The following is a 19,336-nucleotide window of genomic DNA, read 5'->3' as shown; positions in this document are numbered from 1 at the left end:
AATCCTCATCTGGGTCTCAAAAAGTTAACATTTCCAACTTTCCGTCTGTCTGCCGAAATCCGGAAAACGTAGCCGTTGACGTCACAGGTAACATCATTTACGGCTCACAGACGTTCCCGCATGACCGTTTTGTGGGTTGGATTGAACCGCGTAGTAGAAGCGAGCTCAACAGGGCTAACCCATTGTGATCAACACTTTGAAAAATGTGAATATCGTAGTTCACCTTGAAACAAATATCGAATAGCATATTATTCTAAACTACTATTCAAATATTTATACAACCCTACAAGTTGCATCGTTAGAACAAATATAGTAGGTTTCATACAAGTTTCTTACAATTTCTAGTGCCCTGTCAAACAGTTGTGTCATCTGTTGTACACGCAACTTACTATATTTGCGGACAACTTTCTGTGGCTATGCAGTCTAAGCTACGGGTGTACGGGTGCTCACACACCTTGAGCCCCCATCAGAGCTGTGCACGTGCACCCTTCACTTCTTTTGAAATGCCACAGAAAGTTTTCCGCCAGTACTGTAGGGCAGAAATTGGCGAGGTTTTCAGACAAGCATTAAATGACGGTGGTAGTCATGTGATGCCTCTTTCTGAGCGTGCTGGAAAAATTTGCAGGTTAGCTGCTGTCGGTAACTATGCAGAGTGCAAGTTTGTCTGTTTCTTTTGCAGGGTTTTGGGTGACATCAGAATACCAAGCTGTGATAGACTCTGATTGAAGGATAGTGGGTAGACCTCAAGGCAGCTTGCTTTGAAGTCTACCCACTATCCTTCAATCAGAGCCAATCTGAGCTCAGTGTTCTGAAGTCACCACAACCCTAGCAAAAGAAGCAGACAAACTTGTGCTCTGCATAGGCATCTTTGTTCCACCGTGATAGCAAAGAGAATTTTCTGAAAACAACTGAGACAACAGCTGAGTCTGTGAGGAATCCGTAAGTGTGGATGAATGGATAGATGGATGGATGCATACAGCCCCCACCCCTAAAATTGGGCAGTGACTTGTGCCACCTATCCTGTATTTTCAGTATCAACAGTTCACATCTACCTTATATATGAAGCATTAATGTGGAGCCTTTTAATAATGTGATCATTGCTGTTGGCACCAGCTGAACATTTGCAACGCCTACTCCAGTTCCCAGATTCTGACACCGTCGTCGAGCCCGCGTCCCACCGAGCAGGAGGCGCTGGAGGACTGCATCGTCTGCTCGGACATGAAGCGGGACACATTGTTTGGCCCCTGCGGCCACATTGCCACCTGCTCCCTCTGCTCCCCTCGCGTCAAGAAGTGCCTCATGTGCAAGGAGCCCGTGCTGACACGCACCAAGGTGAGCCGTGCCCGAACGTTTGGTACTCGGTAGCACTACAGCATGCACACCAACGCTTTGAACCCACCTTAGATGCTTCGCAAATATTGGTTTCTTTAGTACAGAGGTACGGCTAGGTGGTGAAAGCTTGGAGCGAAAATATTGCCAATTGATTACGTAGCTATGTCGGCAGCGCGGTAGGTTTGTGCGCATATGGCTCGGGTTTGATTCCCGACACTGCATGTCCTTTTACTTTTCTTTATGTAAGTAGAAGGTTCAAGAAGGTTGGAGAACCATCTAGCGTGTTTGTGTTCAGAACCTATGGTTTGAGAAGGATAGAGGCAGATTATTCTAGGCTCCCAGCAAAGGCTTAAAAGAAGCCGCGCCACTCTGTACTAGAGTGTCTTTCGCCTGCGCTCAGTCCTAGCTGCTCTTACGCCGCCATCGACGCTGGTTATCGTCCGCTCAATCTTATTTTGTTTGGGCACGGGTTTGCCCTATTAAATGTTTAGTATGTCAGTGTTTTGTAGTTTCATCAATTGTCGTTCACGAAATTTTCAATGGATAAACTTACCTAAATCAAAAAAGATTAACATTTTTCGGGCAGTCTGCGGCGGCATTTGCAGACAATATCACGACAAGGCTCACCTAGTTGTCTGTCCCGCCGACAGATGTCGGAAGCATAGAGGGTGCACTGGCACATAGCTTAGCAGACGATCTTCGAAACTTTTCTCTATGCCAGCGTGCATCTCTCTAATGTACAATTCTGAAAGTGTGATAAACAATTTCATTATTTTAGAAAAACAAACTGAGTAAGAAAGCTGAGATTTAAATACCTCATTGCCCTCTATTTTTGGTACGGAGATGGTTAGTCGAGGTGCCGCACACTCGTGTCTCAGCTTGCGCCATCTTTCGGCAGCACATCCAACTACTAGTAGGTAGGCGTGTTCATGACGTCGACTGTGAATACTGACGCAAATTGGCCAAGCCGGGTTTTTAGAGCGCAGCTCTTAGGGGCCCGTTCCCAGCTTGAGCGGCGTCGGCGTCGCCGTCGGCGTCGCCGTTGGCGGCGGCGTCGGCGTAACCAAGGTCATCCCAAGGTCACGTGGCCCCCCCAAGGTCACGTGACCCCTCCCCAGGGTCACGTGACCCCCAAGGTCACGTGACACTCAAAGTCACGTGACCCCCTGAAGTCACGTGACCCGCCCCCCGAAGTCACGTGACACCCCCAGGTCACGTGACCTCGGCGGGGGTCACGTGACCCTGGGGGTGGTCACGTGACCTGGGGGTGTCGCGTGACTTCGGGGGGCATCCGCATCGTCATCGTCATCATCACAAATGACGTCATCAGTGACGTCACTGATGACGTCACCAACATCCGCATCGTCATCATCGCTGATGACGTCATCGGAGTCCGCATCGTCATCGTCACTGATGACATCATCGGCATCGTCACGTGACCCCCAAGGTCACGTGACCCCCCCCCAGGTCACTTCACCCCCCCCCCCAGTACCCTTCCCTCCTCCTCCTCAAGAGCTGCGCTCTAATTCGGTGTTACAGGGAGTTGTAAACGGCTTTCACTTTTTCTTTCTTTTTTCAACCAGGTCAGTTCACTTTTTGGTATCTTGACTCCATGCTTCCCCCACCTAGCTGCATCTACGTAGTAAATTGCAGCACAATACGTTGAGAAATAAAGTTTTGCAGACGGTCTAAAGCAGGTTTAATTTTTGTATGCAGTCGACTTCCGTTAATTCAACCTTAACAGGACATGCGAAATTGGGCCAATAGACCTATTGCTATATTACCCAAGCATCAAGGAGAATGCAGGGATTGGTGTCTCACGTGCCGCATCGGCCAGCCCCAGCAGTAGTAACTTTTGTAAAGCAAATGCCAAAAACAAATTGCATCTTGCACGCACGTTCGTCAACACTTTATTTTGGTTATTTACTTCGAATCTGTTATACGGAGAAGGTGTGCACGTGTGGTACGTGGAACACCATTCCCTGCATTCTCCTTGATGCTTAGGTAATTTAGCAATAGGCCGATCATCTGAAAGTCGAAATAAAAGATGTGTGCGAAATTCTGAATATCCAGCACTTTAAATCCGGTGTGCTGACATTTTTATAATGAGCCGTCGCATGGCGGTGTATGCCCTTCGTGCATTTGGCTGCAGCAGCGGTGAGTGGCGGCTACGAGGCAAAGGTCACCGTTGTGTGCGTTGATGTCATCAGTGGCCGTCTCTCACAAACAGCCCATCTGCACTCGCTGCTCCGCAACGGTGTTGCAATGGTTGTTGTGTTGAGGCCCGGCCGTGTCCCGTGGCTGGACATGTGCCCTCCTTTTCTCTCTCTTCGCAATTCTGTGCATGCCTCAAACTTCGAAAACGTTTTTCTTCGCAGACGGGCTCGGCCGATCACGCTTGTAACTTGCCCCATTCGGAAAAAAAGACTGTCTTTTTTTGTGCGTCATGCACGGCCAAGCGTGCTTATTATTTTCCCACCGCCGACTCTTAAATAATTCAACTCTCCGAGTTGAATTTTATATTTCAAGTTTCAAGTTGTTTTTCTTTTCTACAGAACTCTATGGGCTCTTGCTGAGACCTTTGGGCAGGGTCGAGTTAAACAACAAGTCGAATGAACCGAGGTCGAATTTATGCTAATCGATAAGGGGAGTTGTGACGATCACGTGGGTGAGAGTGGTCCTACGAGTATGGTTAAAGCCTACAGAGCACAGCCTAATCCATCCGCAAGAAGCAGTGCCACTTGCACTCCTAGGGCTAGAAGAGATGGTGATGCTAGCAAAATTGTGCAGATTAAGCATTTCAATATTGCAATCTGTGGGGCTATTCTTCAGCCAAAAATCACAACATGATCCTCTCTACATTTTCTGGCAATTTCAATCTTGCTTGCTTTATCTCATTTGAAAATCGAATTTCCCAAGAATTAATTGGTCTTTGCCACTCTGGCACTGCACACGGCCTACATCTGGTGCTATGGTGATAGTGACACTGGGGCATGAAGTGTGGCACTTTTTTTGGCCTCAGGGAGATGCGAGCGATCGCCATGCCTCCCCGTCTATACTCTATCTCACTAGCTGCGCGCAGCGTTGCCAAATGTACAGGGGCAAAAGCATAACCTGAGCAGTTGAAACGGAGAGGAAGGAGGAAATCCTTTCTTGCCCAGACCCTCGTTTGTGAACGCCGCATCGCTTTCCTCCTCCTCGGAGATGAGCCTGTCATTCATAATGTGTACAAAAGAGGCTTGCCTCTTCCTCTCGCCCTTAGCTTCTGAAGTGCTGTGCCCAGCTAGTGAGATTGTATATAGCCCATAGTAGCACATTCTAGAATCATAATGTGGGTGCATTAACATATACAGAGCCGTATATAGAAAGAGTTTGGTCAATGAGAGGAGCGGACAGAGCATGGCCGTGCATCGGACGCAGATAGAGGGCTAGACGTGCTCTCTTGGCCAACCAGAAGCCGAAACTAATCCCCTAGCGATGGTAGCGGCAAACAGTTTTAATAAGTGCGTAGGAGTTAAAAGCGGTAACTCTTCATGGTTGCAGATATGGTGCACGTAATGTTTCGATTATGATCATGCGAAAAGACCTAAGAAACTAATGTGCCGCTCGAACTTTGTTTTGTTCGGACAGAGTCTGACCGCTTGGAATTCCCGGCCCTCAATGCTCAACGTACGGATTATGTCGATTGTTCTGCTAGTCACACTCACTTTTTATAACTTCCACATCTTTATATATCTTCCACCATGGTTTTGCATGACCATGATCGAAACATCACATGCACCATATTTTCAGTCACCGAGAGTTACTCAGACTCACTTATTAATTTTGTTTTCACAGCTTCTGGTTGGCCACATTCGAATTTCTGAAGGCGCCTTGGAACATGCCCAACCCGCGTTTAGCCAATGGCGCCTCTTCATTTGCCTCCTGTACTTCCCAATGAATGGCCAGACTCTTTCTATATACAGCTCTGGACGTATACTAGTACTACCGTAAAGTTCCGAGAGAACGCCCCCGCCCGAAACCTCGCCCACCCACCTTTTTGGACGAAATATATATTTTAATAAAGTTCCCAAACATCGCCCACCCCCTAAAAATCGCAGTAGCTTCGACGCATTCGAAAGCCCGGGAAGCCCCCGCCGCGAACATACCTCTGGAAAAACCGATGACTCGTCCGCAAACACCGCCAGTGACCCGATTTCTAACAAAAGAGAAGATCTTTTCCGGTTAGATTGATAAGATAAGGGCGAACTAGAAGTGAATCATTCAAGACGTCCGAGTACAAAGGAAAAGAAGAAACAGCTCAAGCAAACAAACTCCACACTAGTAGACAGTCATTCCTCTGCGTGCCCCGCAGCTGTTCACCTGCCCTCGCTTCCAGCATCGACCATGAGGAATAGCTACACCATCCAGAGAAAGGTGGAAGTTGTCCAGTGGCACAAGAAGAATGGAGACAACGTAAGCAAAACTGCAAGACATTTTGAGCTGGACAGGAAACGTGTTCGCGAATGGAGCACCAACTACCAGTCCCTTCTGCAGCAGTGCCACGGCAAAAACAAATTCAAGAGAGCCATCAACAACGGACGGCCGGTCTTCAGCGAAGAGCTCGATGAAGCACTCATGGACTTCTTGGATACCGAGCGGGCGGCGGGGCGAGCGGTGAGCAACCGCGTCCTTCAAAAAGAGCACGCACGCAAGTTGGCGGTTCAGATGAACCTGGGCAACTTCGAAGCTTCGAACCACTACCTGGCCCGCTGGAAAGCCCGCTTCAATGTGTCGATGCGAGTGGGGACGAACGAGAGTCAGAAGCTGCCGGCTGACTACGCTGACGCAATCTCCGTCTTCCGGAGGGCTGTGGGAAGCCTGCGCCTGGAGCACAGTTACTCCAACTTTAGTATAGCCAACATGGACCAAACCATGGTACGCATGGACTGCCCAGCCAAGCGGACAAACAACGTTGCCGGCGAATCAAGCATCCGCATCGTGAACACGGGCTGTGCGCGTCGTGGACTGACGGTTGCACTCTGTGCAACAGCTGCGGGCATCAAACTCCCGGCTCTCATCGTGCTCAAGGAACCGACGGGCCGGATCCCGCCAAGGGCACTGTTCGCACTTCAAATCCCAGGTATTGTCTCAATTTCCGCGTGCGGCCAATGTTACTTCTGGTTTGCCCAAACAAATTTCAGCATAAAAATAAGTTGAAAACATGCACTCACGCCTTTCGCATAAAAAAAAAAAAAAAAAGTTTTAGGACAGCGTTGTTTTGTGAACGATATAAAAAGCGCCTTCCACATGTATTTGTGCATTTCTAGTAGAGGGCGCTGCATGGGTTCGTCACAAGTTTTGTTTTTTCATCAATACCGTCAATACTACGCAGCGATGCGGCGATGCTTTCGTGTTTGCGGCTGCTCCGGTTGTTGGTGGTTGGTTTTGCCGGAGTTTGGAATGAAACCGAATCTCGGCTCCTTTCAGAAAATGTGAGAGTGACCTGTTCAAGGAACGGATGGATGACTACGCCGGTCTTCCTCGAATGGGTGCGGAGGGTGTGGGGTGCCAACAAAGACGACGTGAGGCGGCTGCTCGTCTTGGACCATGCGCCCATTCACAAGACAGAGGCAGCGCGGGAGGCCCTCGACGGGAAGGAAACCGACGTTGTCTTCATTCCTGGCGGGTGCACGTCTATTCTCCAGCCAGCAGACGTGTGCTGGATGAAGCCCTTCAAAGATGCTCTCAGGAATCGTTGGTCCTCCTTCTTGCGGGAAGGGGCTGTCACCGCCAAAGGGAACCTCAAGAAGCCGTCGCGTCAGGATGTCGTCAGCTTCGTGTCCGAGGCTTGGGCATCTCTATCGGAGGAGGCCGTCCTGACGTCGTTCAAGCGCTGCGGCATCTCAACACGCCTCGACGGCTCAGAAGACGGGGAGTTGAACCACCGCCTGGCCTAAGCGACGAACCAGCGATGGGGCCCGAAGCTCGGGAGAGCATAGTGGACGAAGTAGTGCAACTCGTCTTTGACAGCGACAGCGATGAGTCGTTCGATGGATTTAGCGATGACGAGTGAGCAATAAATGCGTATGCACCGCTGATCTGTCAAATGCAGCCATTTTTTTTGTAGTTTTTGGCCCTTGGCCCGAAACTTCGCCCACCCCATGTTTTTCACCATTTATCTCTTAATTTTGGGTGGGCGTTCTTTCGGAACTTTACGGTAGGTAGTTGAGCTGTTGAATTGGGTGGAGGCTTGTGCCACCTAGTTGGCATGTTTACATCTTGCATATTTGAAAATTTGCATCGGTTGCTTATTTTTGATGATCAACTTGCTGGGTTCCAAGTTTATGAAGTGCCAATACTGTTTTTATTTTTTGTATAAAAAAAGTGTGTTAATCTGTCATGCCTTCTAGTACAAGAGAAAGCATCAGTGTGATTTGGACATGGGAGAGAATAAAGATGAGAATTGTTAAGCATATCAAGTACCAAGCACGGCCGGTAACCGGAACCAAATGCCTGACATCCCATCTTCGTAACACTTATGTTCTCAAGCATCCATCACATAGGGTAGCTTTTAAGGAAAAATAAAAGGAGAAAAGAACAGAAATTGTACTTGGCGAGAAAACATCCAATTTAATCTGGGCTGCTCATGAGAAAGCCAGTGCCGACAATTATTGCCAATGTTTTTCACCAATACCAGTCATCAGCAGGAGATAAGGTTAATTAAAACTTTCTCATTGATCATAGGTTGCCAATATCAAAAGCGGAGAAAACCTCAACCTTTGTTGGCTAAGGGGGCATGTGGTTTCTGTTTTTTTTTACAAATGAAATATGAGCAGTCGAATGCACAATACACTACAGATTTGAACCACAGTCTATCAGGGTGACTTGTATGATCTCTCATCACAAGCCACACTGTCCACTACGGTCAGAAACACCGAGCATGATTCGTTTCGCAACAGTGCTTTTACATCGAGCTCGCAAAGAATGCACGCTTGTATGTCTTTGTTATTATACCTTGTTGAGCGTCAGCAACCAATGCGGGGTTTACATACTTCCCAGGTTGAAGAGTGTGTCGTCTGCTCGGACAAGAAGGCGTCCGTGCTCTTCAAGCCGTGCGGTCACATGTGTGCCTGTGATGGTGAGTTTGCATACTTGTTGACGTTTTCATTGTTGCGTTTATTGATCGATTGAGTTAACGAGTTACATTCGTTTGGTTATGGAAATATGACGAGTGCATCTCAACCTACACTCTATTGCCCCCTATTCGAGGTTGGGGGTGGGCATCCAGAATTGTTTTCTGTTTGCTGGAAGCTCGAACGACTGATCGTGAAAGTAAATAAACAAATATTCCTTGTGGTTGTCCCCAGCCCGGGTTACAACGAGGTTGTTGGAAATCGGAAATCGCTAACATATATATAGGGTTCCGTGTTTTCGGATAAACCTGAAAAAATCCAAAAAACACTGGCCGGTAAGTTTTTTTAGCAATTCGGATTTATCCGAAAGATTCCGAATTTCGAGGTCACAGTTTTACAACTTAACTTTATAAGAGCACAAGGTCAGTGGTCCTGAGGAGATTCCACTTCAGTTTCCTTCGAAATTTGGAACTGCTGAAAAAGAGGGGTTTGCTTTTTAGCACGTCAAGGTTCCTTCAGGACAACAAGTCATATTACCCGAACCTTATTTATTTTTTTTTTTCCAATTTTTGAACTTTAAATGGTAAAATAATCTCTGAATTTCAAAGACTTGAGAACCTAAAAAAAATAAACTCCGATAAACCCCGAATCCCCAATGAAAAATAAACTCCGAAAAACACCCTCCGAATTTCACGAGAAATCAACTCCGAAAACACGGAATCCTACCTATATCCGCTTTTTCATGCATATCATGAATTTGGTGTAACAAAAAAAGTCAGGTTATGAAGAAAAGGTGGTCATTTGTTTATTGCTTCTACATGAAGTCGTTTAGAATTCTCTCCACGTGTTTCGCAAGTTTAGCGATCATGGCCTCGATATCGTCTAACTGGGAACCAAATTCCTGGTCAAGTTCGGAACTCTTGAGGTATGTATACTCAAGGTGTCGACTGCTAGGATGACTGCTTTGGCGTTCACTGTCTGGACATTACAACCACAGCCGGAGGAGCTGTCAACAACGGTTCTTTCCGAGACTCTTGGCAAGTCCGTCAGTCGACAAGTCCTTTGTGATCACTAGGTAGTCGTCCTAAAAAACAAAGTCCATGTGGGATCTATGACAGGAGGCAAAAGGTCCTCGTAGAGCTTGATGTGCCTGGCCGACAATCAAATCCTTTTTCTTGTAACTGCATTTTCGTTATTAGTGGGTTCGTCATAACCGGGCTAGATTTACTGCGCGACAGACGGCACCTCTATAGAATGCATATTGTGTAGCCAGTTAATTTTCCCGTTCTGACTAGATAAGCCAGACTGAATTGTATTTTGTTCTTGTTTACTGGTTGTTTGTGATTCTGCAGCTACAATCTGACACCAGCCTGCATTGTGACATCGGCCTGCAGTGTACCTCGTAATCATAATCACAGAACCTGCTACGCCAAGTCACTTAGTGAATTTGTTTGGTTGAAGCTAATGAAATACAAACTAGTATCTCCAAAGTAGTGAAAACCCAACATTGTATGCTTACCTGGCGGTTCACAATATGTATGAGGCTTCACATTACCGGAAGGCCGCTATACTACGCCTAAGAGAACATGAGTTCTTTTCGTGTTTTCATCGTAAAAGTTTCTTACCTCGTCATTAGTCGTTCCATGGCAAAAGCCAAGAGTCGTCGTATGACAGCTTTCCCGCAGTCTTTGCGCTTTCTTTTTCAGGTTGTGCGGCGTTGATGAAGAAGTGCGTCCAGTGCCGCGCTCAGATCGACAAGGTGGTTCCGTTTGCGGTGTGTTGTGGCGGCTCAGGTGAGGATGACGACGCCGAATTCTTTAGCATTATTTTCATTTTGTTTTTTTCTAACGTATCAGTAGTGCATAGAATGGGTGGAAATTTGAGCACGCATCTGCATTTGCAACTGCAGTGGCAACTGCAGTGGCAACTGCAGTGGCAAGGTTGAGCGGTAGATCAATTCCTTTGACGAGAAGGAAACTTGGTCAATGCTAAACCGAAGCATTCGGCGAAGACACTGGGAAAAAGCGGGGTATGGCGACCACGTCGTCGTCTAGAGCCAGAGCTGGCAGGAAATGTGCACCTGACATTTTTTAGTGATCTGGAGCGTGTATGATCCTTGCTCGTATTTTTCATACATTTGTAAATCTGGGGATCATGCATCATGGGTTCCCAAACTGGATTCCAAAGAATATTCCAGACTGTCTCTCCCCTATGCAAAGTGCTTTTACAGCGATAGCTGCCAGGGGCTCTTTTCACATCTGGAAACAACGTCAATTGTTGATGTTGTAGTTGGCAGTGTAGGGCATTCAGCGTCGATCATGCAAAATACTACTTAAAGAAGATAGCCCGTCGCCGCCACCCATGGGAATCGAACCTGGGTCCACTGTGTGCAAAGCGGAGAAGTTACCACTGAGCCACGCCGTAGAGTTCACGAGCCGCTTTAAACTTGGGGGCTTTGTGTAACCGATGCCCACTGCACGCACCCTCTGGAAAAATAAAAATAGTCAATAACAAGATGCCGTTGTAGCACTGTCAATGCCAAGAGCTCGTGCCGGGAAACATGCTTTCACGCAAACTGGAACAAAAAAGAAACAGAAGCGTTAGGAACAGAGCAGAGAGGAACAACTCTGTCTCTGGAGGGGGGGAGCTATGTGGCAGTGTCGATCGGCACGAGCAGAAGAGAGCATGTGCCGAACACAGGCCAGGACGCATCAAATGGGAATACAAAGTTTTAACCAAATCTTCACGTAGTATACTTGCATTTTTTCTGTCGTCTGCTCTAGGTCACTTATCTATTTCGTTTCGAACTCTTTTGTTCGCACGGTGCGTGAATGCGATGCCAAGGCCTCGCCTTGGCATCGCGTTCACCTGTTGCCTTCACCTGTTGCTTGACTTCGCCGTGACCTCTTGCAGCTATCGCTGTGACTATACTTTGTATTAACACAGGACTGCTCAATTGTTTTCTGTTTAAACACCGTTTTGGGGATCTGAGTTACCCACTATGAGCCAGTCACTCTCTAGTTTGTGAATTATTGTCTAAAAAGCCGCTTCTGGCTCTTCTTTACTGGGCCAATCAGTCAGCATCAGTTTGAAAATTATATATTATTGCTCAATTGAGGGCTTGAGCGACCCTAAGGCATCCTTAGGACCCGCTTTAGGGCCCTAAGGTGGCCTGAAGGACCCTAAGGCACTCTCTCCTAGGGTCCCTGAGGGACTCTAAGGGAGGCCTTCGGAGACATCGAAGGGTCTGTGGACCCCATTTGAGAACCACTGGTCTACATCTTAAAAATTGGATAGTACTCCTCCAGGCTCCCTGAACAGTACACGAAGACCGCTCACCCCCGTCGTTTTAATTTAAATTTTCCGTTGGTCGCTTTCAATTGCATCAGCAACAAAAAGGAAAAGTATAATTTAATTTTCAAGTTTAGTTTTGCCAAAAACTTTTTAAGTGACTGATATTTTCATTTATAATTTTTGTCTTGTTTCTGTTGTTTTGCATGCTCATTTGCATGTATGTCATGCGAGTTTAAAAGTAGGTGGAAAAATGTTGCAGAGTCCATTTAAGTTTCCATACTATATGCATAGAAATTTCTGCATGTTGTACTGAAATTTGCTTTTGTTGTATAAAGTTGTGAATTTATATTTTGCAACAAAAATCACCTTTGCTCGGACTTCTCTCCTTTTGCCATGAAATGGATCATTGCACCGACATTGAAAAATAATTTTTGTTTTTATCTCGTTGAAGCTGTTGTGGTCGAAGAAACGGAGGCCAAGAAGAAAACAGTAAACGTGCGTGCTCCACTCTCCAAGTCGGACATCTCTCTCAACATCTCCAAGTTCCCGACCGACAAAAATGAGAACTGTAAGGAGAACTCTTTTTGCTTTTTACTGTTCTTTTCCAAGTTGTATTTAATTTGTTTGGGCTTTTTGCCTTTAGGTTGTTCTATAGTCTGTTGCAACATAAGATGGGAAAGAGAAGCCCCTTCCACAAAGCTTTCTGCTCCCTAAGCTTGGAGATTTCAACATCTGCACTCGCCTCCAGCGTTTGCTCCGTTAACATTTGCTCCGAAAGACTGGAAGGCTTTGTGGGTGGAGCTTGTCCTGCTGTTCTTAACCTGCAACAGACTATAAGCATATGTTTAACATCTGCTAAGCATTTTCCTTTGAATTTCTTAAATGTGCAGTTCTTCACTGAGCCCATCAATGCTCTCGAAGTTTTCATGGTTTGAGCAGGGATGACTAAAAAAATTTAACTAGGTTGTGCTGGGAAAATATGAGTGTAGACATGTTCAAACACGTCTACACACAACAACATCTTCAAACACTTTTTAATTAATCAATATGAGTCATTTGAGATATTAAGACTTACGGTAGGTTGTTTTGATGAGACATATAAAAAAAACTGCATTGGAAAAATGTATCAGTCCTAATGAGGTTTGAAACCAAGTCTCCTTTGCTTAGTATCATGTTTAAAGAAACTTTTCATATCACTGTTTCAGTTCTAAAACCCTTATACATGTAAACATGAAAGAATTGTGTAATATACAGGGTGTTTTTTTAGGCTTTACACTTCACAGATTTGTTTTAAAAGAAATCTGTGAATGCTACACTAATACTATCTGTGCCGGTGAGTTTTACAGCCAAGGGGACATACCTAATATAGACCTTTCCATCCACAGACTCAGTCGCATGGGCGCTGCCATCTTGGAATAATGTGACACGGCTGCCATAAGTTGTTTTAATTCTTCGCTCCGCTCTCCCCTCTGCGCTTTGGTGGATCCATTGTATTAGTGTTTTTCGTTGCGTTTCACAGCACTTTCTTGCCTTTCTTTGTAAAGTATAGTTTGATACTTATCTCTACTACCTAATTGCATTAAATCATGATCTGCATAACTTCTGCTGTTATTTTTGTTACACGATTTGACTATTTTTGCCGTCGGCATACCAAACGCATGAAGATGAGGCACATGAATCAGCTTTAACACTGAGCCACATTGATATATGTAAATGACTAAGACAGCACGAGATTTCGAAGGTCAATTACAGCAATCCCCCATTATATTGAAATCACTTATTTCTAATAATCGATTTTATCGAAGTTCAACATGGTCTTGACCAAAATGCACACATTTTTATCTGGATTATTCGAAGTGTATTGGCGGCCGACCATGCTTATTACGAAGATCAAGGTGCCGAAAGCATGCAAGCCTGTACGGATGCGCACGGAGACCCCCCCCTCCTTCTCTCTTCTTTACCGAGGCAAACAGCAAACTGGAGTAAATGGGTGATGGAGTGCAGAGCACGCAGAGCTGACAGAGGGCCGCTTCCGATGCCATTACGCGAATGCGGGCAGGGAGCAGCAAGAGTGACGTCAACATTCCGACGCTACTTACGGCAACCCGTGGCGGACGCTGCCCAACTCCTGTCGGAATCGGATCAATTGGGAGCGATGCAGCCTAAGGGAGATCATCCCTTAGGGAGCCCTTGACGCATGTGCGCCTGCGGCATACTACACGCACACGTGCGTCGTATGAGATATTGGGTGTGTTTACCGGAAGTCATTTAGGTCTGCGAGGTTGAGAAAAGTGGCCAGCCCAAGTCCGAAATCGCCAAAGCATTTGACATTCCGGCATCGGCTGTTCGACGCTGTCTACCATTTTCAGAATAAGCAAGGAATATTGCACGGGCTCAAGAAATTTCTCATGCAGGAGAAAGCACGGCCGCAACCCAAAGATGAAAGATCGCCAACTGCTTCGCGCATGTCTGATTTTCTCTTGCGAGCATGCTTGCCGAGCCGGCGCACTATTTCCATAGCTGTGACAATCTTTACAGGAGTGTGTGAAAACATGTTGGGAAAGCCACAGAGGATAACTTTGATTCATTTATGCTTGTTGATGCAGACATTCCCATTGTTGCTCCTGCCACGGATGCTGTAATCTTAGACCTTGCATGCGGCCAGGGTGAGCACAAAGCGACGTCGGAAAGGCACCTCGGGATTCGCCGACGATTATGGAGACGCGAAACATCCTACAGCTGCTTCGAAACAAATTGCAGTGCAGCGGCGGTCACAGTGTTCTTGCAATGCCCGAAGCAGTTCAAGGGAAACTGATGCCCGGATGAAATCATCGGCTAACTCCACTGAATTATTTTTTTACTGAGATGTTCATAACCAAGGTTTGTTTGATTAATTATACGGTCACAGTGTTCTGCGGTGTTTCCATCCACCTTCAAGGCTGCTGGCAACATTTTTTTGGCTCTATCGCTTTTATCGAATTACCGCTTATATCCCCGTTGACTTCGTTAGAATGAGGGTTTACTGTACTTACGACAACTCAGGTTTGTGTACTAATATTGGCGGAAGATTTGCAATTACAAGCACATATGTTTATGACTGGATTGGAAGAAGTCAAGTATAGTCAGCGTAGGGAGACTATCTGTTTTGGATAGCATTGTCCTTTGTAATCATAAGAGGTCGAAAACAGCTTTCTGTTCACTTTTGAGGGGGCTCGTGGAGGAGATAGGCAACGAATGTTTCACTTGCATTTTATCTGATGCTAAGAATAATGGACCTGTTCACACAGGTCCATGAAGTGGCGCCTAGCGTTACACTTCAGCCAAACTTTTCGAGGTACTTCTCCTGCACCGTTTATTATATTGGGCCAATTTTACGGATGCCAGACTTAATGTGACAGGCTGTCACTTATTTCATGTTTTGTACGCCGTACAAAAATGTCCCTATAAAAAATAGTTTATTTCCTAGGGCCAATATTGTGAAATGTTGCTTATGAGTACTTTAACAGGCTGATAGTGAAAGAAATTTTCTACTCAGGCTGAATCGCGCTCAAAAACTTTCTCGAGTACTTTTTTTTTTTTTTTAATGAAACAGGCCAACTTGGTGTTTGTACCCTCTTCGTACCCTCCGTCTTGGGTTTTAGAAATGTTTAACTTTAACCAGCTCACCTGCCTTATTACGTTATCTCTGTGTCATTGTATGAAACTTTTTTAGTCTTCGAAATTCTCTCAAAGTTGGTTCTCCATGAAAACAAAACAGTTCATCTGTTCTTACCGATTCAGCACATTGCTAGTCTAGCTGTCGACCTGCTTCTTCACATTCACGTATTAGTCTCTTCATTGTTTGTTTCTTTTTTTCTGAAAACTAGCATTATTGGGCACAGCCAAAGACAATGGTAATCCTCCCCGTATGTTCATCAGTTATGTTGTGTCTCCACCGATTATAAGCAGTTCCATCAAAGGTGTCCAAAAAAAAAACCTTAATTTAGGCTCAAAACCACTTCGTAGACTTCAGAGTGGTTCAGTACCACTGTTTCATCGATTATGTGCTTTAAAGGGATACTGAATCGAAACTTAAAATATACAGGAAACACCTAGAGATAAGTCAAATGGAATCAGATTAACCTGTAATTGATAATCGCATAGTCATATTTCAAGCGGATGGCTGTATTTTTCGTTCTAAATGCCTGGATTTCGGCGAGCGCTTCAAAATCAGCCGTCGAAGAGCGCGATGCACCTCCGGAGATCCGGCATGGTCTTGACGTCATCATGCCTCGGAGGGCCAAGCGTACCATAGTTACGAGTCTTGCCACTTGGTGGCATCAGCGTGTTACAATCTCGCACAGTCGAAGTACCCGAGGGCTGTAGTAGCATATTGCGGAGCCGGCGGAGCGGCTTCGCAATATGCTACCGTCGCCTTTCAGCCACGACGGTAGTTGTGTTGACTTCTTAGCGATCGAGTTCGTTATCAGTTGCGGTCGACGGAAGCGGCTGTCTCGTGATCAGGAAAGGTGGGCATGCAAGCCCGTTTAAATAGCCATTTCGTAGCGTGAATATTGCATCGCACGTACACAATCTCCAAACCACCCGAAGCGTTGCCGGAAAGACCACCCGGTACTAAAATGAGCGGTGGCCAACTCTGCTGTTGCTTTCTTCACCAAAGCGCCTCGGTACTACTTTCAGGCCTAAGTAATGCCTATGAGTGTCCGTACTTCCCGTTGTGGCGCTGCTCTTACGGGCATGTTGTCGTCACGACATTCCATCGAAGCTTCACAGACATCCACGAGGTGATTTTTGGTTATCGTTTTATTCAGTTCAAAATTCGTTTTCTCGCGTTATCCTACGGAATATTGGTATCGGTGAAGTCCTATTTTAACCCTCTTTATGTTCCAGCAAAGAGATGGACTGTAAAATTTGGTTTCCGTACCCCTTTAAGGGGAACATTTGTATCACAAAATTAAGCATAACTGCATAAAACAGCAACACAGCCGCATGCACGTTTAAACTGAAACCAACCAAATCAAAGCAACCTAATGGCGGCAAGTAGCTCAGCGTCCTCTATCCTCTGGTCAGGCAACTACCGAGATGAAAAGGTTTATAGGGTCCTAACCGTCACGATAAGTTGGTTAATAACTAAACTTTATTCATATTTAAATAGCAAAAATAAACACATGGTTTCAAATAGAAACATGCTGAGTGTCATAGAATACTACTAGTGCATAAGTAAATTGTGGTGGATTTGGTGCGCATGGGAAGTGGAGTGGTTTGATCAAGTTGCCACACATGCAATGGGCGCAATGCTGCCGGTGCGAAAATGCGGATGATAAGAGATGGAAATATTGCGTGTGCACGTTTCTGCTCCACCTCCATAAAATACCGAGCATCTGCCCATTCCGCACTAAGTGCCTTCCTCCTAATTTTGTAACATCTGAAAAAATACACTCAGTACAAATATATGTAAAATTAATGACCTAACAAGTGCCCATCCCCCACCATTTGCAATTATCTCAAAATTTTGAGTGGGTGCTTCCGCAGTACAGTCGAATCTCGTTAATTCGAAAAATTTGTTTGAATAAAGCAAAGTTTGAATTTCCGGGAATCGCCTCCCACAGAGATGCATATATGTTGGGACCTGCATGTTCGTTTGAATTGTCCACAAGTTTGAATTGAATAGTTGTTTTTGGTGATGCTCAGCAAGCTTCTGATTGGAGCCATATCTTTATCTTCAATAATTAAGCAGTCAATTAACTAATTTAACTTGATTAGCTTACTTATCATGACAATATTCTATATCACGTCCCCCTGGCCGTATAACTCACCTGCGTAGACCATGGTTTTTTTTAAACAAATCTCCAGAGCCTTAAAAAAGAACACCCTGCATGTGCATAGAATGGCATTTGAGACAGATAACATTGTGGAGTAAGCAGTGAACATTGGAACATGTAGTTATCTACGAGGAAGATGGATGGATTTATGATATTGTCACAGATGGGAAAGGATCGACAAGCACAAAACTGAAAATAGAGGTTTCATTGGCAAACCTGTACCAGAAACAAAAGAAAGAAATAGTGTCGAGAAAACCGCAGCGAGGGTCGAAGGCGCTGCAGCAAATGTCTCGATGTCGGCGTGATAGCAGGCTAGCACGAGAGGGAGTCGGCAAGGCCGCACTGGGCTCCTTAGCTAATACCCTCGGTACCTCGAATATTCGGTCTAGAATGTTTGAACGTCGAACATTCGGGGGACTGACTTAGCAAGGTCATGCTCCTTATCTGTTACCCCCGGTGTAAGAGTAAGCGCAAATCTTCTAGAAGTACGGAGAAGCGTTTCTTCTTGGTCATGTGTGGGTAGGGTGACCGTATTCCTCAAGGAGAAAATGGGACATCCCAACAGGGGGGTTGATTGTCTTAGAGATTGAGATTGGAAGAAACAATTTAATGAAATAACTGCTGTTATTTCAAAACGTCATCATATCGCACTCAATTTTACTCTCTGGGTAAATATCTCTTGCCTGCGTTCACGCCACCTCTCAACAATAGTATGCGGCTGCACTTTAAAAAACTATTAACCCGCTTGGCCCCACCGTACAACCAGCAAACCAAGCTAACCCAAGCCGCCGGAAAGGGAGTGCCATACTATTTAGTTCAGCAAAGTTTCGTCGACAACATTAGTTTTTTTTTCTTCCTCAGTGTTAATTGTAAAAAGAAAAGTAAATATCGCCGAATGCCCCCAAAAAAATGTTTGAAAACAAAAAAAAAAGTAACCACACTCTGTGGATTGAACCTGGGTCCGCTGCTAATGAAGCAGGCACCTTTCCACTAAGCTATGCTACTTTTTTCCTTTTTTTATTGCAAGTTGAAGCTTTTTGTAACCATTCGTTTTATACCAGACCTACTAAGTTTCGCGCCGTGCGTATAGCCATTGTACAATATACTTGTAGCGAGTAGGCATAGTTTCGGTTTTCTTCAACTCGTTTGGTGCCAGTCTTGAAACTATGCACTCCTGCGAAAACGGGACATGATTCGTTATTAGGACAAAAAGACGAGACGGCAGAAGCGGACTTCAAAAACAGGACTGTCTCGTCCAAAAACATCTGGTCACCCTATGCATGGGGCAATATAGCTTTTGGTTCCGGTACACACTCAAGAGAGGCACTTAAAAGAGCCATTGGTTCCTTCTTAATTAGATTATCATTATAAGTCATTCAGCAACATTAACTATAGTCAGGGACAGGTTAAGAAAAGCTTTCCGGCTGGGGAGGGGGAAGCAGACGGAATGCTGAAGAGAGGAGGAAGTTTTCTCTTTTTCCCTCCAGCATTCCGTCTGCTTCCTCCTTCCCTGCCCTCCTTTTCCTCGAAAATGTTTCTTAACCTGTAACTCACTATAAAAATATTAAAAACAAAAAAACAGAGACTGCAACAGTCGAGTTACGAGATGTCAATAACTGTCGGTACTTTTTGCCATACCAGGGAAGGTTGGTACACAGATTTGCCTCTGCTTGTGATCGACTCCGTTACAACCACCAACATCTAGCAGCTGTTGGCAGTTGCAACTGCCGTGAGGGGCAAGAAATCTTATAAAAGAACCTTACTCCTGGCTCA

The 19,336-nt window shown here is 45.5% G+C and overlaps 1 protein-coding gene across 1 annotated transcript in view; it reads left to right on the top strand.

Annotated features, from left to right (window-relative positions):
- LOC8032653 (E3 ubiquitin-protein ligase MIB1) overlaps positions 1 to 19,336 on the top strand; it is a 522,024-nt gene that overhangs the window by 495,795 nt on the left and 6,893 nt on the right. The window contains exons 17-20 of the mRNA XM_042286613.1: positions 1,140 to 1,332; positions 8,374 to 8,452; positions 10,154 to 10,240; positions 12,193 to 12,309. Of these exons, the coding sequence (XP_042142547.1) occupies positions 1,140 to 1,332; positions 8,374 to 8,452; positions 10,154 to 10,240; positions 12,193 to 12,309 (476 nt within the window). The remainder of the gene's footprint in view (positions 1 to 1,139; positions 1,333 to 8,373; positions 8,453 to 10,153; positions 10,241 to 12,192; positions 12,310 to 19,336) is intronic.

Source organism: Ixodes scapularis, unplaced genomic scaffold (assembly GCF_016920785.2).
Source record: "Ixodes scapularis isolate PalLabHiFi unplaced genomic scaffold, ASM1692078v2 PGA_scaffold8__174_contigs__length_109621045, whole genome shotgun sequence".
NCBI classification, from domain to species: Eukaryota; Metazoa; Arthropoda; class Arachnida; order Ixodida; family Ixodidae; genus Ixodes; species Ixodes scapularis.
Note: the sequence above shows the minus strand (reverse complement) of the source record. Positions and strands in the feature narration are given on the sequence as shown.